Here is a 24,849-nt window from a genome sequence, read left to right on the forward strand (position 1 = left end):
TTTGCAGATTTTGGTAGCTCTTGATATTTTACGTTTGACCATATTATTGAAGTTTTTAATGCTAGTGAATGCTAATGAATTAATAGCTATTATTTGTATAACAAGGGAGCAAAGTGCTACTTTTCCTCCCGAGAATGAAGTTTACTGACGCGTAGCGGAGTGCAGTAATTATACAGGGTGAGTCATGAAGAACTTTACATACTTCTACCATATGTAGAGTCCCTCAGGGAGCATATCATGTGGCCACTAAAAAATGTCAACTCCTCTTCTTTATTAATTAACAGGGTGATTTGTGTAATTGACCATTTATTTCATTTTACTGTAGTGTTTATACGGCTCATTTGATTTTTTTAATTTTTGCATGATACAGTACACTACTATCAAGCATTCGACTGGTATTAGCTAAACTAAAAAATTTCAGGACTGGCTTTGGAAAAATTAATTTAGGGATTCGTATTAAATATTACACCCTGTATATATTTTTTTTAAAATGCAATAAGTGATTTTCAAACTACATAAATAGCCAATGAAAACGACATATGCGACAATGTTGTCGCACTTTTATTAAATTTTTAGTTAACGATCAAATCTTACCAAAAATAGAACAACCATAATGAAGTATCAAATTATAAGGTATTAATTTAAACAAATGTTATAAATTTCAGGGTACCCATTTAAGGGTATTCAGAATACTGAGTACCCTTAAATGGTTTATTTTAAGCCCAATAAATTATAGTTGTACATATCTTCGTTACATAATGCATTTAATTACAGTCTTAAAAATCAAAACATCTTACCCACTATAACTGCAGCAATGCTGACTTTGCAAAATGCCTGTTTATTTCGTCTTCCAAGCCAGCTATAATTAGTTGCCAGTTTGTTGACTGAATAAGATAACAGGAAACCACACTATAAGCACCAACACCAAAAATAAGTAAAATAATCTAAATGAATCTTGCAGTCTTGCAATGAATTATCACATCAAAACTGTACTCGAGGTGGAAAATTTCTAACCAAATAAATTAGGTTAGGTTAACATAATAAATATGCTTTAGCTCTTAATCTCTTCTTTCTCATGAAGCTCACTTAAGACGTAATAGTACGTACTCTTCTGTACGTACTGGTATGTACCCCAGTGTACGTACTTAAAACGTACATTTTACATCATGTACGTACAGTACCAAAATTGTACGTACTAAAAACGTACTGTGCTGTTTGGGATTAAAGAATGAGAAAACCATTCGTTCCAGTGTTTTTATGGCACTAGCTCAAGCAACAAAGTAACTTGTTTTTCGCGATCTCAAACCTTGGAAAAAATGTAAAAAGCGCTGGTCCCTTGGATCGAAGAACAACAAAAGACGATGCCAATTAGAACACGAATAAAATAAGAAAAGGCTCTTCGTCTTTACGACAATCTAAAGGCTAACAACGAATCTTCTAGTTTCCAATCGAGTAAAGGATGGTTCAAAAGATTTAAAAAAAAAGAGTTTCTTTACATAACATCAAAATCCCAAGAAGTAAAAGTCGGGATGGCAATCACGTCTCTCACTCAACACGATATTATCGTCTGCTCAAAAACTTCAAGATATAGTTTTTCACGTAGATTCTTTTATGGAAAGCAGTTTGATTTTAAGAATGTCTTAGAAGGTTTATTGGTACCGTACATATAAGCGCAAAAGAAAATTAGGAAGAAAATGAAGCAGCCAACCATCTTATCATATTTTAAAAAATGTTTGAAGCATTCTGTAATCGTAATATGCACATATACATTTATTAAATATGACTGTCTAACTGCTTATTTTATTATTTCATCGTACATATGTACTAATATACGTATCCTTATTGGGATTATATTTCATATTTTTCTTTGGATCGTGGATCACTCGCCAGCCACGGTTTCACCAACCGCGCCTTTCTCCTCGGAACGCAACCCTCGCGGTTGAAGAGGGATAACTGTAACTGTATTTTCATAACTGCATCCTAAATATATGTTTAATTTGTGGTTGAGCAATTATTTATATTAATGTTAAATGTGCAATTTTGAGCAGTGATTATTTGAATAGCACTAGAAGTGCGATCTGAAGCCAATGTAGTTTTCGTGATATTTTCACTTGACTTGAACACTTTCTTTTGAACACTTTGATTATACACTTGTTTTCCCCGAAAGTACTCGTATTTGGCTGATTACAATCTACTACTTTAACTTCTGTGACTCCTATAATTTGGTCCGAAATTTTTCGCTTTTTTGCAAAAGATTGCTCTACATACTCTTCAGCGATATTCGTAGACTTTCTCCGTGTTGCTTTAAACATGCCGTAAACATGCAAAAATATCTGTTTCAGAATTTGCATTCAGAATTCTGCAATTTTTGTAGGAATTTTAGCGATAGAATTTTTTCCAACCAGTTGTTTGATACATTTTTTGCTCCATAGCAGACAAATAAACGTGACTGACCCATTTTAGGAAGTAACGATATATATTTCCTATAAATGTCAATATAATTAGGGCCATTTCCCGGTGAAGCATTGATTCCAAACGTTCTCTCCCTATTTGTTTTAGTATTTGGTATATTTACTATTCAAATTGAACCTTTATCTTCAACATATATAGTGACTATTTTAACGAGCTCGTCACACCTACATGCTCCTGAAATTCCGAAAATAAGGAGAACCTACAAAAACAAAGAAAAAATAATTAAAAAATATTGGCGACGTTGGGATTTGAACTTGCACCTACAATGAAATATTAAGTGAGCGGCGCATCAATTTGTTGAGCTACCAGCACTCGTGTGTCAATTTTGCGGAATTATGAATATAGCCTATTTCTAATACAATATTTGCCGTTATTTTTTATAATATAATTATTTAATTCTTGGAAATATCTTACCTTCATTAATAAATAATTATCATCGGGAGCTTCTAGTAAAAATTTATTTACTTCTTCTCTGGAGAAGGTTTTTGCCTTATTAGCTTTATGTCCCTGGTTTTGTCTTTTTAAGAAAACAATTAATTTCACATTTTCTTCCCATTAATACACAAGAATCTCGAAATTAACATCGTATTAGAAGATTTTAATGCGAAAGTTGGAGAAGGAACCATATACCACGTAGTTGGAAAATATAGTCTTGGTAAGAAAAATGACAGAGGAGATAGATTGATTTAGTACTGCCAAAACAAAGATGTAAGTATAACGTATACTTAAAATACGTTACCACTCAGGAGGCCTTACATATACAGATCGCCTTTAGACGGACAACATGGCGTTATAAGGAATTAAATAGAGTACGTGACAACTAATGGAAGGTACAAAATGCTACTACTAAGGTTTCTGTATTACCTGAAGCAGACATAGGACCCGATCGCTAATCCCTTAGTTGTAAATATTAAACCAAGGGTCGCTACAGACCAAAGAAAAAACAAAAAGGAATCATTAAACATTTAAAAATTTAAAAACAACGATACAAGAGAAATAATACTTCGTTTACAGACAGTCTTTTATTATATTCTTACACATAGTGAAATTACAGCTAAATCTCGTAGTATTTAAAAATTATAACCTATCAAATATTACCTAAACTGTATATTGTTTGAAGTTTGTACAACAATCGAATAAAATTTTACAAAGGTTGTCTCCGCTTCTCAGCGCTTTCTTTTAATCATTATAACACTGAGAGAAGCAAAAAATAATGTCCAAATCAACGCAACACAAACTCCATTATACACCTCGAAGTTCTCTAAAGACCAACCCTTTTTGAAAACGTTTCTAAACGATTCTATCGGTATTGTTACTGGCGTACATTTGGAAATGAATCTTAATGCCGGGGGCATGCCTTCGATAGGCCACATCAAACCTAAAATTAGAAAATTTACTTAATATAATATCAAAACGTAGAAAAAGTTGTTACTGTCTTCAATCAAGAGCAATGATACGATTTCTGCTGCATTGGTCATGGTAAACAAGCTTTTAGTGCTTTTTAGAATCTTAGAATTTATATTTCTACTTACCACATAATGACATCATGGGGAAAAACATCCCAGTAATTACCAAATTGGCTACTAAATGGTTAACGCTTACTACCGAGATCCAAAATCCTAAAAATATAATACAATAATTATATATATATATATATATATATATATATATATATATATATATATATATATATTGTTATAATATGTAAAATTGAAAATAATATTGGTTTGCTTTTAATATATTTCAAAGTACAAAATAAAAGATATTTCGAAGAAATGAAAGTCCATTATCCTGGATTACCTGTAGTAAACAAAATTTAAAGATATGCATAAATTATTTTCTTTGTAAAATATATTCGAGTGACGTGGGTGAGATTAGTAAAATCGTGAACAATGTGAGCGGGTTTTCCAAATAGACTTGTACGTCGATATACAGTGAATAAGACAATAGAATAAAAATATTTAGAAAATATAATTCTCCGTTAGTTCTTAAGAATTTGTAGAAACCGATTAGCATGTTAATAGTTTTTAGGAAATTTATAATTGTAGGTAAAATTGTTGTTTGTTATCTAAATGGTAGATCGGGATAAGTGTGACGAACTCTGATTGGAGGAGATTAAAAAAAAGTGGGATAGGTATGTAGGAATGAGAGTTTAGCTAGATATTTGAGGGAGAAAAGATAATCAGTTGTTTTTTCCAAGGGTTCAAGGTGGACAGTCGTTGTTCTCTGGTGGTTCTCCAGAAGTAGTAAGCAGTAGAAGTGAATGTTTGTGAGTTTTCTCGGAGTAAGTGTATCTGACGGAAGCTGATCCAGTAAAATATTGTAAGTTATATTTTTCTACTTATATTTTAAGTCACTGTTCAGGCCGGAACGAGAGATTCAGTTTATCGAGAGGAGAAGAGGCTAGCATCATTTGAACGATACGTGCATTTGAAGGAGATCATTAAAGACGATAGGCTCGCAATAATTTGTTGTAAGACTGCTGATTACCTAGGGGACTGCTAAGAATAGATAGTGTAGGCTACAAGGAACAAGGATTTGGAGAACTCATCATCACAGAGATAGTTTTACCATTCGTCAGTTTTTCTTTATTAACAACACATTTTTTTAACAATTGCTTTAGAAAAGATAGGAATATTTTGATCAGGAGATTTAGAACAACAATTTTGATTTGAAATTTTAATTTATATTGTATATACCATTAATTTTTGAATGTTCACGTACGTAGAACAACATTTTGATAATCATTATATGAGATATTTTTTATTGAAGATATTTGAGTGTGAATTTTATTTCAATATATAATGTTGTATCATATATTTTTTTATTATTCCGGTATTCTTTGGACCTTACTTATCATATGTAAAGCATAGATATTGAAGCACGAATATAACCCTGAGATAAGAGAATTAAATAGTGTGTTAGAATCATAATTGCATCATTTAAATAAGTTTAATTAATTAATTAATTATCTAATTAATTGCTTGGCGCACCTCAGACTTTTAATATCTCATTAATATATATATATATATATATATATATATATATATATATATATATATATATATATATACATATATATGGAAATGGAAATATTAGAAACAACAGTCATCTCTAAATTGAAGTACAACATACATTTCTACAAACGATATGTTGATGACTGCTTACTCTGCATTGCGGATCATAAAAGCGATCACACTTTTCAAATGTTCAATCATTTCCATAACACTCAATTTACTTATAAACTAGAAGAAAACAATAGAATTACTTTTCTTGATTTGAGTTTAGAATATAAGAACACCGAATGATAACAACTAACTGGTTTAAAAAAGATGTTTGGTCCGGAAGATATCTAAATTTTAATACCAACGCACCCATAGCCCATAAAAGAGGTGTTGTTTTCAGTCTTACTGACAGAGCAATTAAGGTATCTAGCCTACAATGCCATTCCGCAAATTAGAGAAAGGTTAAAGATATTTTAGAAAAAAATAATTATCCACCAGAATTTTACAACCGTCTCGTTAAAAAAAGAAGTTATATTACCAGAAATAAATCTAATTGCAAGACCAAACCAAAACAAACCCAAACCGTACCTAGCAATAATAATAATAATAATGTCATGAACTTAAACAAATATTATATATCCTTACCATGGATTAATGGATTTTCTGAACAAATGTCAAAAACGTTAGCAAAGTATGATATTAATGTTGGACATAAATCATCGAAAACATCTGGAAAATATTTTTCAAAATTTAAACCCAAGGTTAATAAAGATCATCAATCAAATGTTATTTATAAAATAAATTGTAGAGACTGTAATTCGACATATATTGGGCAAACACACCAAAACCTGCATAGAAGAGTTGTTGCACACACAGTAGTGTACAGACCAGTGGATTAAACACAACAGCATTAGCAAAACATTCTGTAGAAAATAGCCATTCTTTTGATTTTGAAAATGTACAGATTTTAGAAAAAGAACAAAATTACAACAAAAGATGCATAGTGGAGATGATTCACATAAAAAAGATCCAAATTCTATCAATAATAAAACTGACATCAAAGATCTTTTCAATATGTATCATAATTTAATAAATTGTGTTGTTTTTAAATGCACTTTAAAGGCAGATATTTAATATACGACCCTAAACCACTCCTATTTAAAGATTTCTGCCAGATGTCTCAGAATGTGTCTCAGAGTATTTGTAAGCCAAGAATGGAATTGCTCTTTAGGGGCATATACATTTAGAGCAACATATACATATGGGGGAGGACGGGAAAGATCAACAACTTATGCTCGATTGTTTCATAGTCCACACGACCTATAGACCTCATAGAAGATATAGGACATACACAGCCTAATGGATTAATAGCTTCTTCGTCTTCTTTTTCAAATAATTTGTGAAGTAGCTCTTGGAGATGTTTGAAAGGGCATGCTAAAATAATTCCTTTGCAGTTCAGCGGTTTATATAGCGTCGCATAGTGTGTTATTGTATCGTTTAGGGCTAAAGTAATGTCTCGCAGAATTCTTCTATTTCATAGTGCATGGAATTAAATAGTAACATGGAATTACTTAATGTAATTAGATAGGCATATTATACAGTAATTCAATCAACTAGCGTTGACGGTCTTCAGATTGACCTGCAGATTCTGGTGCGTCATTCTTCGCTTGTCCACTGCTAGACATAGATCTCCCTCATAATTTTCCATATGTTTCGATCTTGTGCCTCTTGCATCCAGTTCCTATGGCAACGTTTTAGATCGTCAGTCAAACATGTTGGTGATTCTGGTACCCCTTTACCAAATTTCCAAGATGGTCATTAAAATCTCAAACATAACTTATCTCCAATTCAAATTTCATTCCCATGAAATATATTACCTATAGAATTTTCACAAGAAAATAGTTTCCGATCCATATATTTAATTGTAATCAATATACTTACCATAAGATATTCCACAAATCCCTGACAAATATATTAAAGCGAACATCAACACCAAGTTGCCCATAAATGCATGTTTATAATATAGATATGCTACAAATAAGGCTTCTGCAGCTTGTATAACACAAACGGAAGCTTGTAGGAGTATATGGGTCAAAGTTATCTCTAGGGAAGTTACTCCTGCAACGATAGATCTGTCCCAAACCCCATCGTGTCGCTCTGTTATTATTATCTGAGAAGTCATCATTGATCCCATGAAAAACATAATCCTAGAAATAAAGTAATTGTAATGATCTTTTAAATGTTTGTTAATCAATTATTTTAAATGTACACTATGGTTTTTGTCTCCCATAGTAATATTTTATGTATGCTCTATATACTTATAAGTTTGTTATTAAATATGAGCTTTGTAGATTCCTGGACCGGATGAACTGATTGGAGGCCTTTAAAAGGTGGGTATTTAGAAGACTACTTAAAGTTCCCTGGACAGATCATAAAACAAATGTCGAAGTATTAAATCGAATGGGCAGAGAACGAGAATTGCTGCCAATAATAAAAAGAAGAAAAACTGCTTATCTGGGTCATATATTTCGAAATTCCAAGTACCAGTTGTTAAAGCTTATTATGGAAGGGAAGATAGAAGGAAAACGGTGCATGAGAAGAAAGAAATACTCATGGATCAAAAACATAAGGGATTGGACAAACCTCGATGCTCATGCACTCTTTAGAGCCACACAGGACCGAGAGGAGTATGGCAGAATTGTCGCCATATTGAAATGTCAAACTTGACTCCATTTTATAGCGTTTATTTTTGACGTACTACCGAAAAGATAATCGTTCCCGAAATGGCACAATTGTCTCATCATCAACTAGTTCTTTTTCTGGTACAATATGATCTTGATATCTCTTTTTTAGCTTAGATAGAAGAGGCATCAATTTTATTATTCTATCATTAGTATCCAGATTTATAACTTTTTAAAACATCAATAAAATAAAATATTGGTTTCTCTTACCTTTACCCAAGGTATTACCACAAGCTATTTTTACTTATAATGAATAAATACTTTGTTTTTGGATACTAAAAGTTTACTACACACTATAAAACTTAAACGACGAGTAAATTACTCAACCATAACTATAATGTTACAAAACACAAAATATATTAACTTATAATCCAACACGCTACAATTTGAATATAATCACACTGAGCAGTTTGGGCCTGTAAAATGACAATCATACTCGCTCAAGCTGATAAATGATATTTAAAAGTCTCTTGATGAATGACAAGGCGAATAATGTCGAAACAGGTGCGTGTCATGCCTCAATAATTTGTGGTATTTGATGCTAAAAATGATTCTAAGGCAACTGTTAGTGATAAGGAAGACACCTTTGATAATACCGATGATGGCAATAGTGATGAAAGCGACGACAATTTGTAAATTTTAGTAATTTTGTATTTTTTTTTTTTTTATTTTGAAAATGTACAACAAGTTTGATATTAGCTGATTAATATTTTTTAATACAATGTACTCACGACCTATAATTACTATAAAAATATCTTCATATTTATTTGAAAATATACTGCATACGAATAAATTCCTATTAAAATAGTTCAGTTTGTCATTTTTGAAAAGATACTTACGTTACAAGACATGCGGGAATCATAAATAATATAAATGGCTCGTCGTTTTGACCATAAAAGAAATCAAATCTTAACGGCATATTTCCGAAACCATGTGTATACTGACAATCATCAAAAAGTTCGCTTTGAAATTTGGAGTAGAGATTCAGCAGTTTGTATTTTAGAGCTGCTCCAATTTGTCTGTCTGAAAAGAGCAACATTATTAAGATATCGAGATATGCGCAATATTTATGTTAGGTTTTATATATAATTTTTACATCATCATCATCATCAGTGGCGTTACAGCTCTTTATGAGCCAAAGCCTTCTCCAGAACAATCCTCCATTCGCCCCTGTCTCTGGCAACTCTTCTCCGTGCTCTAATTCCGATAGACTTCAAATCATTTTCTAGGTTGTCTTGGTACCTAAGTCTCGGTCTTCCTCTTCTTCGTTGTCCGAATTTTTACATAATTATATTAAATAGCTCAATAGCCGTTTCCATGCCAGAAGAGAACTAAATTTAAATCTTTTTGATGCATTGATTTCAAAAGATCGTTTTTTTTTCGTAGCAGCCCTAATTTTTAAGCTAGCTTCGAAGGCAAGCTAGTATTTGCCTTTCATAGAATAAAAAAAGTAAAATTTTTAACTTCTACAGATTCCAAGTTATTCATCGTCAATAAAAATACAAAAGAGATATAAAAAGAATATGTAAATATTTACAAAATATCACAATTCGTTAGTGCAACTTACTAGTCGTTGAGATTATTTATAATAAGCCTGACCCTCAATATTAATAACACAAACATAAAATAATGGACAAAATACATTCTAAAATTTTGGTAAGGATAGTAAAACTGTGTTTATTCTATGACATCTTTTGATGGTGTGTTTTACTTCTGATACATAGAGAACAGAAAGAAAAAATAATAAGATTAAAATGTAATTAGGTGTTCTTAATATTGTATTTCTTTTCAAAAACCAAGAGGCCCATACTGGGTAATTTTTAATTTTTAAACCTGTCTTAATGGTATGCAACCTGTTATGCACACAGGTGTATTGTGAAGTGTATATGTATAAGTAAATATTTATTTTATTTTTGATGTTTTTCCAGTAAATAACAATAAATATTGCTTAGTTTATATATGTCACACTTTTTATTTATGCAAGACGTACTAGATTTTATGAAACACATTTCCAAGAAAACACGTTTTGAATGGTTTTTTCTTTTGCCAAATGCCAAATTTTAGAATATATTTTGTCCATTATTTTATGTTTCTTTTATTAATGTTGATGGTCAAAGCTTATTATATATATATATATATATATATATATATATATATATATATATATATATATATATATATATATATATATATATATATTAAATGGCCAAATATATGGCCTAGGAGGACAAATTCGTTAAACTTCCCGTGCTCGAATCGGTATCAATAAAGTGTTATGATCATTTCGGCCTATCCCAGCCTCATCAGACACTTGGGCTGAAATTCAAACTCGGAAAGTCCAACGACTGTCTCCCAAAACTTCACTACAACAGTAGTACTACAAATGTCTTCCAAAACTTCACTACAACAGTAGTACTACTGGGAGACATTCGTTGGACTTTCCGAGTTTGAATTTGTATCAGCCCAAGTGTCTGATGAGGCTGGGATAGGCCGAAATGATCATAACACTTTATTGATACCGATTCGAGCACGGGAAGTTTAACGAATTTGTCCTCCTAGGCCATATATTTGGCCATTTAATTTAATAAAGCGATAGCGGCTTTCGCTAAAAGATTTTATCTTTTACATATATATATATATATATATATATATATATATATATATATATATATATATATATATATATATATATATATATATATATCATAAGTGTCAGTAAAAATCAGTCATTTTTCTCTAGTTAACTTTGAATGTTCTTAGTACACAAATACTTTTGAATTATTTTCAATACTTACTAGACATATCCATCCACACTTTTATCTCACTTAACGAAATAGTTTCACTATCAGCATCGCTTCCATTTTCTATTCTCTCCTTTAAATTAGACGTAAAATTGTAATCCATATACATAGCACCAACAATCTGTCCATGTACTACAGCATCCTTGGCTTGCTCTAAACTATTAAACTGAATCTGTAAATCACAAAGTAAAGATACACTTTATGTATTCAGGTAAAGTTATCATTTGAGAAAAAAGGAAACGTTAATCGATAAAATAACAAAATTGTAAGCAAATCTTAATATTACTGATACAATGGTGGGTCTGGGCCTAACCAAATATCTTCCTCCATGAAGAATGATTTTTAGCTACTCTTCGCACTTTTCTGAGTCCCCTTTTCCTCAATTATTTTTAAAAGCCTTCGAAATACCCAAAGTTCCTCAAGCTAATGACTCAGCTCATCACCTACTGTTTAAAATTAACCAAATCCACCCAAAAATTAAATTTACTATGGAACTATAATCTTCCAATGCCATAAATTTTCAGATTTGTCCATTACCAAACTCAACGACCAGTTCAATTTTGGGAGTTACTTTTTTGGTATTTTCCCCACTTGAATTTAATAAGGAATTGAATATAATTAAACAAATAGCAATCAACAATGGCTACAACACAAAAATTATTGATAAACTCATTCGAAAAAGAGAACATAAACTTCTTCAACATTCAGCCCTTAGATCTAACTCTTTAGTTTCACCCACTTACAGTTTATTGCCTCTTCACAATTCTTTCATTTCTAAAAAGATTAAACAAATCTTTTTGAGCTCTGATGATAATATCCATCTTTAATACCCTCAATAAAACTTTAACCAATACCAAAGATACAATTTACTGCATGAATCGAAGTGGTGTGTATAGATTGTCATGTTCCGACTGTGATGCTTCCTCTATCGGAAGAACATAGAGATCAATATCCACTAGATCAGCAGAACACTCTAAACGTTCGCCTTCCCTCATCATCTCAAAGTCAATAAACATCATTTAAACATTCCAGACGATGTATCTTTGATTCATAACATTCAAGACAAAAACATACTCCGTTTAGATCTGTATGAAGATCTAGAAATTGTCAGAGACATCAGCACTAGCCCCAGTCACGTGAATCGTCACCTATCTCTTAATCGTGACTTCACTTCCATACACCGACAGTTATTTTCCTAATCTTTATTCCATTCTTCCTCTTATAATTCATTGTTTTCTCATTACTACTTATTTACCAATACCTTTCTTTTCCATTTGCATATATATTTTTTGTTCTTTACAATATAAAGATTATTTAATCTGACTTATTACAAACATTCAGCCCATTAGTCTTTCTCAGTCTATCTAAGGTTTTCTACCATTTTTTTAATGTTTTCAATGTATGTCAACCTTGTATGCCCCCACCTATAAACTTTTTCTGTAATGTGACAACATCTAATCTTCACATTCCCATTTTCGCCCCACCTCTAACTTCGGTCAATTCCACACACAACTATAAATCCTTCCATTTACTTATCTCCTCCTCCAATTGTCTCTTATAATTCTCAAAGTATCTCCCATCCGCATTCTCAGTTTTTTTTATCATAAATTTATGTTCTACAGATATAACCACACCCAAATATTCACATTTGAGTTTTCACTCATATAATACTACAACTCTTCAAGTTTATCATCAGTTTATTTATTTTACGTATCTTAAAATATGTATTTCATAACACAAATAACAGTTTAACACAAATAACAGAGAACCTTTACAGATTTTCCATACATATATAAATTTGAACTTATACAGATACTCACACATAGGCAACCATCAACGCTCTTTGAATTCAATTATAATCTTCAGTTTTTCGGTCATGTCTATAAAACCCTCATAATATTAACAGTATATTCTCCAAATTCAACCTATTATTATTGATTTATTATAAAATCCTCATTTTAATAGGTCACTTGATTGAATGACGTGATCACTTGAAGGCAAATATTTGACTTTTGAATTATTCATAATACAATTTGTTTTTCTTTGACAACAACAAAAACTAACTAACTATAATATTAATTTGATTCTAAGTAACTTTCTTAATGGGATATTATCTGATTACTTTTTAAAAACTACCTATAACTTGTCTTTAAGGTCTTGTCATTTCAAAACAATTTTTACTTCCTTCTGTTAACAGAAGGGGTACTTCGGGCGTAAGGTCTTCTTTTTCGAGGTGGGAAATCCACCTAGGTCTAGTGTATTAATAATTATAATGTTCGTTTCTCAAATTTTGTAATTTAAGGCTCATCTGATCTCATTATGAGTTCCAACTACTTTATAGACATAAGTATTAACCACATTTTCAATATAACAGTCAAAATTTTACCCTTTTGTTTTCATTTTTAAGTGATTATACTTATTTGTAGGTTTTTCACTGATGATGATCTGATAGGATCGAAAACGTTCTAAAAATTTATAAATCCATTTTGGATAATTTTAAAAATTATAATAAAAAATTTATATCATTTTACAAAAAGATATTTTACTGCATTGTAAGTTTTTTGTTTTATGTATAGATATATGTCTCCAATTGCTTTCTGGAATATTCACATCATATTCATTGATCACCGTATTGGTATTGGTAGAACAAGAAACAGTTAAAATACCATTTATGATGGGCTTTTTCCAAATTGGCAGTTACGGTCACAGTTGCACATATGACATACCATGAAATCCGTATCTGTATCCATATTGTTGCATCTGAGTTCCATTCAAGAGGATTGCTTCTAACCGAAGGTCGAGATAAAAAGTCTGAAGAATAGGTACAAATATGGCTATGGTTCAAAAGGCGCGTCTGAGAGAAGCCAGAATTATTATTTGTGATTAGACCATTGCGACTTTGCTAATATGACCAAATAATTATGGCTTTGGTTAGGCATCCCTTCTTATTATAAAAAATTTGTTAACATTATGTGAATTAGGTATGTGAATTAGATAAATTTCTATTTTTAGTCGGTTGTCTTTTTCAAAATCTTCTATTGGCCTATAACTATCGAATATTTTTACCCCTAAACGCGTTTAGATGTTTAAATAGTCATTAAATTAATTTGCATAAATATTCGAAAATTGGACTACCAATTCCACTTTAATATTAAAAAATTTGCATTTATTGGAATCTGTGTTTTCTTTACTTCCTTCAAAGTTTCTAGGTCAATAATTAAAATTAGAAATTACATTTTTCTCACAACTGATTTATCATACATTAACTTACCTTTTTAATCATTGGATCATCCAAATACGTCAAAAATCTACAGCTTAAATTCCTAAAGTGACACGACCTATCTGCTCCAACAAAAGCAGTTCCATTTTTAGAGAAATTAGGGCAAGTGATCGTCATTGCTTCGTTGTTGACAATGCCTAGTGGTGTATCTAATGCGTCTCCCCCAACCACACCCATAAATATAATCACTTCTAGTATTGGAAAAGTTAATAAAAATAGAACACCCCTAAAAACAAATAAATTTTTATAAGTACTGATCATGCTAATAATGCCAACTGGGGAGTCGATAGACCTAATGCCTAAGACCAAGAGTTTTGAAAATGACTCTACAGATGTAGTGGAAAGCTTGATAAAATCAAAACAGATGTGATTTTATCCAGAAACCAAGTAAGCTTGATATTTTGTTTCTATCGAAGAAATTGCCCAATAACTTACAACTATGGCCTATGCGGGTTGGTAAGTGGGAAGAAATTTGATTTTTGGACAGGATAATAGGACCTCTTTCATTCCTCGTGGACTTGTCCAATGGCAACTTATGGCTAATCATTCATTTCTATCACTATTCTATCACGATTGTGTTGGATGGTAAGTCTGAACAATTTTAAGACTATAATTCGGTTTAAAATAATACTTGTTCTGATATTACAGTGGTGTATAATTATTGTGGTGTTTCTGTTTTTTAATTTCCACAATGCGTTTAGAAATTATTGTTATTTATAAGAAAGTCGATTACGCCCATTGCATTGTCTTTAATGTCCTGATCTTCTTTGATATGATTTGTGTAGTAGAAAGAATATCCTAGTCTTAATGTTGATTACTTCATCTTTACTTTTTTTTTTCTTCTTGCAGTTCATCTGTTTCGGATGTTGGCGAGCATTACGACAATCTGTATTTTGCAAACTGCTGCTCTGAAAAGATTTGTGGTTTTTGAATTGAACCACATACGTACCACATTTTTCAGCCAGGAAATCTTTCGCCTTCCTGGTGCTCGTTTTCCCTACTCTTTCTTGTAGAATTAATTGCAGCAACCCATATCTTTCGCTGTTCCTCATGATGTGACTGAGCTATTCGATTTTGGCTATTTTTATTGTGGTTAACAACTTTTGTCCTTTTTACATTCCAAAAAAAGGTCCTGGTTAGTAACGTGGTCGGTATAGTATATCTTCAGGATTCGACGATAAAGCCACATTTCGAAAGCCTCAATTTTCTTGCAGGTAGTGGCTGTTAGAGTCCACGACTTAACTCCATACAAAAGTATAGGAAAGATATAACATCGCAGTAACCTGATTTTTGGTTCCAATTTTCATTGACGTTCGTACCAAGGTATGTTTTTACTCTTACTATTGGTTGACCATTGACACTGATTCTTTCAATTTGCTGTTCCTTATTAGAGATCATCATACATTTGGTTTTCTTAATGTTTAGTAAGTCCATATATCTGACTCACTTCTGTTATTCTATTCATTAACTACTGGGGGGCTTCATAACTGTCAGCGAATTCTACCGTGTCATCCGCGTATCTGATGTTATTATTGTATTATTGTTACATTATCGGTTAATTTGAATTTCGGCTTCCAAATCCTTTACTGTTTCTTGAAAGTGCTGTCGGACCCCACGTTTGATTTTGATATCATCGGATTCCCCTGCCTCTGCACGGATAGATGATGTTTAATTCCAGTAAAGATTGCTAATAATTCTTAGATCACAGGTGTTTATTTCAATATTTGTTAATATCTACATCAGCTTGTCATGTTTTACAGTATCGAACGCTTTATTGTAATCAATGAAGCATGCGTAAATATCGCAATTCACATCCCTACATCGTTGAAATAGTACTTTTATGCTAAAGAGAGCCTCTCTCGTACCCACTGCGTCTCTATTTCTTGTTAATATTCTTTTTTGTAACCTTTTTAAGTATTAACCTAAATTTACCAATAACAGAAATATGATCTGACAATACGTCAGCACCGAGGTAACTTTTAACTGATATGCATTAATTACAGAATGTCTTGTTCACCATTATCTAATCAGTTTGATTCCTTATTATGTTTCCTAGTTGATCTTGCAGGGAGGCCCAAGTATACAAAAGTCTTGGTGCTAGTTTGAAAAACGTATTTAGTATTGCACATTCTCCTTCGTCAACAAATAGTTTCAATCTTTCTCCCCTTTCATTTCTCTTCACTAGACCAAAATCACCAATTAATTCAGCGCTTTTTCCTTTACCAATTTTCGCATTCAAGTCACACATAATAGTTATTTCTTCTAACCTGACTAAAACCAGTGATATACTGGTCGAATATATATTATATGTCGAATTCTCCTTGGAGTTCTATATTTTTTCCTTCCGATGACATCGTCCTGGTGTTATATGTTAGTATATACAATGGTTGTCGTCTTTGGTTGGCTGATCCACTCCGGGGATTTTTAGTACCATCCGTTTCTTTTTCCTTATCCGGATGTTACTAAATAAACCTGAGCTTCCGAACTGTCAGAAACTGAAGGCTTACTTCTCTATGTTGTGACTCATACGGTGAAATGAGTCAATAACGTACCACGCTGGCGTGTTAGTAAGTCATGGGGATACAGGGAAGAAGTTTGAAATTTGAACAGAATCGTAACAGCATGTTGTGGACCGGAGAGTTCAGAATTTCTGAACTAGGTCTAACTGCAATATGCACTTCGATCGCTACATATTGTAATTATCATTCTGAAGCTATTTTTTGTGGCATTTTAAAGTAATTACTATTTAAATGGGAATAAGCCACAATTAAAGGTTAAAATAAGTTTATTGGCGTTTCAATTTCCACTTCGGAAATCGTTATCGTACTAACCTTTAATTGTGGCTTATTCCCATTTAAATAGTAATTATTGTAATTATCCTAATGAACTAATCAAATCAAAACTTCTCTTTGTAAGAATGAATTCTAGTTTTGGCTGGGTTTCTTGGTAATGAATATTACTTTTTAAGCGAGGAGAGAAAGACTTACTTTTTCTTTTTTTAAATACTTACGTAACATTTCTGTAAAACTGCTTCCAATTCTTATCTAACAAGGCTTTCATTCTACTTCTGCTTAATGCCCCTTTTGTTTTGAGAATTGCCTTTTTTGTTAATACCTTAAACATAAAAAAATATTAGGTTTATTAGAGAGTGCAACAATTGGAATGATTTCTTTTAGAGTTTGCTACGCGAAATAGGTACTTTTAGATCTGACTTAATAAAAAGATGAGATTTAGTTGATGGATTTTGATCTTTTTTTTTTAATTCGTATGTACTTTTGGCCTGCATTACAAATATACGGTGTTTTAATAATATGATTAATAAACAAACAATGTAATTTGTTTAAATTGTTAAAAAAATATTGTTTTTCCAAAAATGTTAGTGTTTTATTCTATTCTAATCAATCTTCTACTGTATAATTAAACTTTAACTCTTTATCTTTAAAATGAAACGAGTTACTTTTTTTAATCCAAAGTATGTTTTGGCGCTAAAAAATAATCTGAAATTAGATTTTACGTATCACCAACAGTTTTCCCACATTATGACACTAGTTTATTCTACATTAAAATAATTTGAAAAAGACAAAATACCGAAATACATTAAAATGATACGTTACTAGAATAATACCTTCTATCAAATTTTTAATCTTGTAATTGTATAGGTCTGTGCAATAATTTCGGGAGTCAATTCTTTTGTATTTTTTTTTTTTTCTGAAAAACTTCTCGAGTAGCTTTCTCTCCTATGCGATGCACTCTGTTGTTCCCGATGAAGTGACCAACAGTAATCACCCATCATGTTGGAACCTCTAACGTCCCTGATATCGTTTCTCCATCACCTTGATATCCTGGTGGAGTAGTTTGTCTTGTTCTTCACTGACATCACCCAGATTTCCAGGAATAAAGTCAATATGGTACCAATATCATTACAGTCGACCAAATCTCCCTCCTGACTAAAAAACTCAGCAAACTGTTGATCTCTGTACCTGTATTTGTAAATAGATATACCAGGCGATAACAAATTATTTTCTTTTAGTCTTAAGCCAAGCAATTCTGGTTTTTCATTAAACCCAAATCTCTTACTAAGTCAACTCAGCTTGTGTAAACAACTGTGGTTGTAAATTTTCTGAAGGACTCTAAAATTCACCATCACTTCCTGGACCACTTTCAATAGATCCTGATTCACTAGTCTTTAAAATATCATCGATACGTAGAGGAGACTCAGGGACTGGCAGTTCAGGTCCATGCTCTACCGGACGGATAGCAGACGGGTGGTTAAGCTAAACAATCACTTTCTTATTTTTTTAGTTATATCCAAAAACATCGAAAGTACAAAAGTAACAATCATTTGAATGATTGTTTTGCTCTCTTCATACCATAGGCACTGCAAATCTGAAAGCTTTTTTTCTTGCTTCGAAGACTTCCTTACATCCTCAACACAAACATAACATACATTATGAGGAGTCCAGTCTTTGTCTTGGTGACCAATTTTCACACCAAAATATCGAGGGGTTCGAGCGAAAACCCGATAACTAACAAAATCATTGTTTGGAGATAATCGCGATTAAAGATTTTCGTAACATTGAAGAGGCTTTAAAATCGTCATAGGAAGTTGTTTCAAATATTTGTTAAAGCCAAACAGTAGAGAATTTAATGTTTAGTTAGAATAATTTATTTTTAGTTTAACTTTTTAAAAGGTATTTACAAAAAAAAAATAAAACATGATTTTTATCAGGTTTTTCCTCGCTGAATGAGTACAACATTTGATTTTATTGGTTTTTATTTTTAATTTTGTTAATTATAAAATAAAAATGAACTGTGTTTTATTCAAATAAAACAGATAATAATCTACATTCTTTTTAGGAAATTAAAAGGTAATATCTTCTTCTTCCGATTCTTCTCCCATCATTACGTCTGGAATTCGATCTAAGACATTATTCCCTGTTTTTAAACTTGATATCCAAGCATGCAGCTCTTCCGGAAAAATGTTTTCTTGGCACATCTTCATTAAATCCTTTTTTTTTGCTTCGCTTATTGGAAGAGTACTTTTGTATAACTTTGGTAAATTACCCGGAGTTGGTAAGTCTAGGGTTGCTTTTTGGGATAAAATTTGTTTTTGCCTTTTAGACCGTAGAGTAGGAGTTTTTTTTGAATTCAAACCAATATCTTCTGATATGTTTAAACACTTTAATTCTTCTGATAGATCGTAGTTGAAAAAAATTTTCCTTCTTTAACCTTTAATATATTTTAGTCTCTTGATTTTTAACCACTGCACAGTATTACCGTCAGAATCTACTGTTCTGTTTTGCAATATATTTGCTGCAAGTGACTTTAATTCTAAAAATTCATTAAATTTTATTTCTTTTACCTTGTATGGGCCTATATTATGTTTCACATTGTCTACTGTCTTCATTTTCTGTTTTCTTGCTGTTTGAAATATATTTTTCGTCATTCATGCAAGTTACATTTACTTGCAGATTCTATTGCCGAGTACATAGAATCCACTTCCATATAAGTATGTCCTGCTTCTAAGAACTTTTGTTCTATAATTTCCAATTGGTCGATATTTTGTACGATCCACAACAGCAGTACGGCTATAAACTGATTGCGGTTTTGACCGCTACAAGTATCTGAAAAAATTGTTACATGCTTAACCTCAGGTCTTAAGCATTCACTTAAATAGTAATACATACAAGTTCCGATTTCAGAACTACCCTTTTTGCCATGCATTTCATTCCAGCACAAGCAATATGCGTTATTGGGTAGCGGTGATTCCCAAATAGTAAGATTGTATACTACCAATTTTCTACGATAGTGTAATTGACTAATAGATCCTTTGGGTATGTGTAAAATTGCTTGTAAATCCAATGTTACAGACATAAATGTCGTGTCTTTATCTATTCTTTTAGCGGCCTGACAAATTTCGTTTGTTTTTTTATGTTCTTCGTAGATTATTTCAAGGTTTTTTCTCTGCTGCTGTAGATCAGCCTTAGCATATTTAGCACAGATAAAACACTGGTCCTTTTTTGGCGTGAAAAAACTTATGATTATACTCTTCACAAAAAATTGATTGATATTTACGTAAAGCAACAGGGTCTCGATTATTTTCGATGCAGTTATCTAAGTAAAGCTGGTACATTTTTTTGATATTTAGAGTGGGATCTAAGTATTTTCTAATGGTATCCTTTCGGGTATAATGAGATTCCATGACAGAAAAGGATTCAATACGACTTTTAACAAATTGAACATCTTCAGCCTTTGTTGTGTTAACTGGTTCCTGTTTTCCGCGATTGTCTCCTTTAGAATAGCAACCAGTAGAATCACTGTTAGCTACAGCATTTATTATAACATCTGGGGATATACACAGCGTTTTTGTAAAAAACTTTTGGCACACTGGAATCCGTTCGTTGTTAGCTAGTGGAAAGAAACATTTCTTGCTAAATTTTCGTTCCTTTCTTTTGGAAGTTTTAAGGACAAGTCTAGTCATAATTTGTTTTACAGTTATATTGTGCAAAATAAAATTTTTTCTAGATTTAAAATCTAGACTCCAGTAATTTCTACAGAGTTCATCACAATTCAACATCAAACTATACTTGTTAGAGAACGCAACGTCCGTAATCAAGTTCAGACATGAGCGAACTAATCAGAACTACCGACCAGAAAAGGTAAATCGTTGTACTTCGTGTAACCTAAAATTGATTTACTGGGTTTTCGCAGGACAAAAATGTGCTGAAATTTAATAAAGTGTCGTAGTATAAAATTCTTTATTGGATTTTCGCATGAATATATTTTGTTAAAATTAACAGCTTTGTAATCTTCATATCCGATAAATGTATTTATATATTTTTAAAATCTTAACTTGTGAATTTCTTTTAAAAAGAAAGCAGTTAAGTTGTTCTAGCTTATTTTTCCTAGAACTGATTTTATATTTCAGAAATTTATTATGAATTTCTATTTCCGATAAAATTAATTATCTGTTTTTAACTCAGAAATATTTCTAATAAAATTAGTAACTTTACACAGGAAAAGAAGATAAATGATTCTACCGGATTCTCATATTATAAATATATTTACTTCAAAGTATTTTTTATCAGTAAAGTTATATATCGGGTTGGTGTTATTTAAAAATACGAGTTAACGGTTTTTACCATGTTTGGTTTTTATCAATTATTGAGCTTAACAATGTTAATATCAATTTAAAAATTTTTTCAGTGATAGAAGACGTGTTTTTAATACAGAAGAAATAAAAATACCGGATTTCATAATTTTGTCATTTATCGGGTTTTCGCTCGAACCCCTCGATATGCAAAATACATCTTTTTTACAAAGTCAGTAATGTTGCTCTGATATTTTTTAAATTGTGCAATTATGTAATTTTTAATGTTAAAATGTGAAAGAATGGTGGGTGATACAGCATTTTTAATATGATGACAGTAGATAGAGGTAATTTTATCAAAAAAGTTTTTTCATCGATGGCCTGTGTTATTATAAACAAATTAGTTTAAATTAAAAAAGTAATAATCAGATTTTCGAATATGAAAACGATTTTATCTACGAGCAAGTTTGAAAGTTAAACGTTTTTACAAATCCCTTCTACTCACTTCTGTAGATTCACGAACAATTTCATTTATAGATGTATTGCTCACGATATCATAATTTTGTCGACCATTCTGCGCGTCTTCAATTAGTTCAGGTAGTCCTGTTAGTCTTCCTTCTTCTTGTTGTTTGCTCAACTGCAGAAAAACTTCTTCCAGTGTTTCGCTGTTGAACAAAGTAAGCAATCGTGTTGGAGATTCTTCGGTTAAAAGAATTCCGTCTCGCATCAAAGCTATCTGGAAATGAGTAAAAAATTTGTTGTTGAAATAAGTTTAATTTTATTGGAAAAGGAAGTAAGTGTAAGGTGTCAATGAAACACCAATTAACAGCATTAGATATGAGGAAGATACTGTTATTTTGGCAGGAACTCTCGAGGAATTGAAGATACTGTTGAACAAGATAGTTGACCATGATAAAAAGTTAGCAGTTTACGGAAAAACTATTTAAAATAGAGAATGAGAACTATCTTGGCATTATTATCAATCACAGGAATAAGTACTCCAAAGGAAAAGAACGTACAAATTTTTACAACTCTATTGAGGTGTGGGTGGAGTATAGAGTCAATGGGATTTCTGACGATATTTCCTTTACTTTGATCGATATAATCTTCTGGGTTGTTGTGGCAGTCTGAGCTCAACGGCAAGGTATAGGGATTTCAATCCACAAGGCACGAGTTGAATTCCCGGCACTGACAACGAAATATCCAATCTCTAAAAATTTTACGAACAGTCATCGTGTTTCGGAATACACGTAAAGCCGTCGGTCCCCCTGGGCTAATGCGCATCAACAGTAGTTACCTAAGAGTTAAACATGCAATGGTACCAGAACAATGCGAAAGGATCTTCCCAGCAAAAATACCATACGATATTATTATTTTATTCTTGATTGTTTGTTAAAAAATATTATTGGCTATTAAAAGGGTTTTTTATGCATAAAATTGGATGGGTATATCTCTCCTGTCACTTCTTGTGCTGTTATTGTATGTTCTTACGTTATCTTTTTAAGCACCAGTGCCAATTCTGGTATTGAAGTCTCCAATGATCATTGTTACCTCATCTCCATGCGACAATAGCACTATTTTATCTATTATATTATTTAGCATACATAAAACTACACAGATATAAAATTAAAATAATAAATATACCTTGTTAGCCTGTCTACATTCCTCTATATAATGTGTGGTAACAATCACAGATGTACCTTCCCTCGTTATTTGTACTAGATGGTTCCATATCCTGCAACAAATATTTTTTATATATAGAAAGAATTTTATATACCCAGAATATCAATTCCAATAACTGGGTAAAGCGCCAGACAAGTTACAACCCAGGAACTTATAAAGAAATTTATCATTACAATCAAAAAACTTAAGTTGAAGTCCTCTAATTCCTAATAAATGATTTATGGAATAAGTTTACACTTATTAATGTATTTTCTCATTTAAGTATGGATATAAGAAAACAGAATTCCTCAAGAATGGAGATCAAGCATCCTAATACCTCTCTTCAAAAAGAGACAAATCGGACCCAGAAAATTAGAATTAATTTATTAAATCACATACTCTAGCTACGTAAAGCTCGAAACAGAACTGGAAGTTCAAGTGAATAGAGCAAACAGAGCCGCAGGTTGCCTAAATGAAACAATATGGAGAAATAAAAATATCCGGAAAGAACTGAAAGGCAGAATTTACAAACCAATCATCAAATCAATAATGATATATGCGGCAGACCTGACACAGAAAAGACAAAAAGGATGTTAGAAATAGCAGAGATGAAAAATTGATGGCAAAACACTATGGGACAGAGCTAGAAGTACAGATATACGACGTAGATGCAAGGTGGAAAACATCAAGCTCTAAGTAAGAAGTAGAAGAGTAGAATAGAACGATCATATAAGCCGAATGACAACAAATAGAGTAGTAAAGATGGAAAAAGACGGTTCCTCAATAGAAAGACAATCAGTAGGAAGACCAGGAAAACGGTGGAATGACAACTTACGAAGGCACATAGAAAAACAGACAGAGTTATATCTACATAAAAAAAAAGAAGAATATTGGATATGCATTTAATTTATTTCTAGACTTAGACTATTCATCTTTTTAATATCAATAAAATATCTTAGAAGGATTGCTAGAAATACCGAAATGAACAAATACAGAAATAAAGAAATTAGAGAACAGATAAATCAAGATTCTCTACTGGAGAAATTGGAAGGAAACAGTTGGGTTGGAATGGTACAAAACATTTTAACTAAGAGGATAATGGACCCAAAGAGATCAAAGAAAGAAAAAAAAGGTAGATCACGGGAAAAACGTACAGCTAGTATAAGATAAATTGAACAAGAAAGAGCAAAAATTATTTAAAAAAAATGTAGACTGCATAAGAATTCATGTCAAAAAGAAGAAGTATAGTTTTTTGTCGAATACTATAATGTGTGTAAAAAGTAATATGGTAAAAGAAAAGAGTGAGTTTTATTACAAATTCTTTAAAAACAAAATTTATGACCAGTTTAATCCACAGCAAAAATCTCAGTTGAAGACAAGAACATCGAGACAGTTGACTCCTACAAGTTTTTGAGCCATGAGATCAGAATAAGTCGAAACAACGAAACGATCGAAAAAATGAAGAGAAGAATAAACCTAGTTTGGGCTGCATTTGGAAATATTAACGATATTTATTCCAATGCGTCTGAAAAGAAAAGTATTTATTTAGTGTATTCTTCCAGTGATGATCTATGGTGCAGAAACCCTAAAACACACAAGAAAAACAGTGAGTAAACTACAAGTTGCGGAAAGAGCAATGAAGAGAATAATGTTAGGGGTTTCTCTACGAATAGAATACCTAATATGTATTGGTAGATACGCAAAAGCCAGGAGTATCAGACGTTATTGAAAGAATAACATCACTAAAATATAACTGAGCAGGTCATGTAGTGTCGCCAAAGTGACCAATCACGACACA

At 31.8% G+C, this 24,849-nt stretch overlaps 1 protein-coding gene across 3 annotated transcripts in view; it reads right to left on the reverse strand.

Annotated features, from left to right (window-relative positions):
• Positions 1-3,495: 3,495 nt before the first annotated feature.
• LOC140434156 (ABC transporter G family member 23-like) overlaps positions 3,496-24,849 on the reverse strand; it is a 46,998-nt gene continuing 25,644 nt past the window's right edge. For all 3 annotated transcript variants that reach the window (XM_072522221.1, XM_072522220.1, XM_072522219.1), the window contains 9 exons: positions 23,034-23,124; positions 21,895-22,125; positions 17,310-17,413; positions 14,291-14,525; positions 11,014-11,191; positions 9,058-9,241; positions 7,419-7,684; positions 4,005-4,091; positions 3,496-3,850 (listed from right to left, as the gene is read on the reverse strand). In XM_072522221.1, coding sequence (XP_072378322.1) covers positions 3,639-3,850; positions 4,005-4,091; positions 7,419-7,684; positions 9,058-9,241; positions 11,014-11,191; positions 14,291-14,525; positions 17,310-17,413; positions 21,895-22,125; positions 23,034-23,124 — 1,588 coding nt within the window. In that variant the 3' untranslated portion in view covers positions 3,496-3,638. The remainder of the gene's footprint in view (positions 3,851-4,004; positions 4,092-7,418; positions 7,685-9,057; positions 9,242-11,013; positions 11,192-14,290; positions 14,526-17,309; positions 17,414-21,894; positions 22,126-23,033; positions 23,125-24,849) is intronic.

The sequence above is a fragment of the Diabrotica undecimpunctata genome, chromosome 2, assembly GCF_040954645.1.
Source record: "Diabrotica undecimpunctata isolate CICGRU chromosome 2, icDiaUnde3, whole genome shotgun sequence".
Taxonomy (NCBI): domain Eukaryota; kingdom Metazoa; phylum Arthropoda; class Insecta; order Coleoptera; family Chrysomelidae; genus Diabrotica; species Diabrotica undecimpunctata.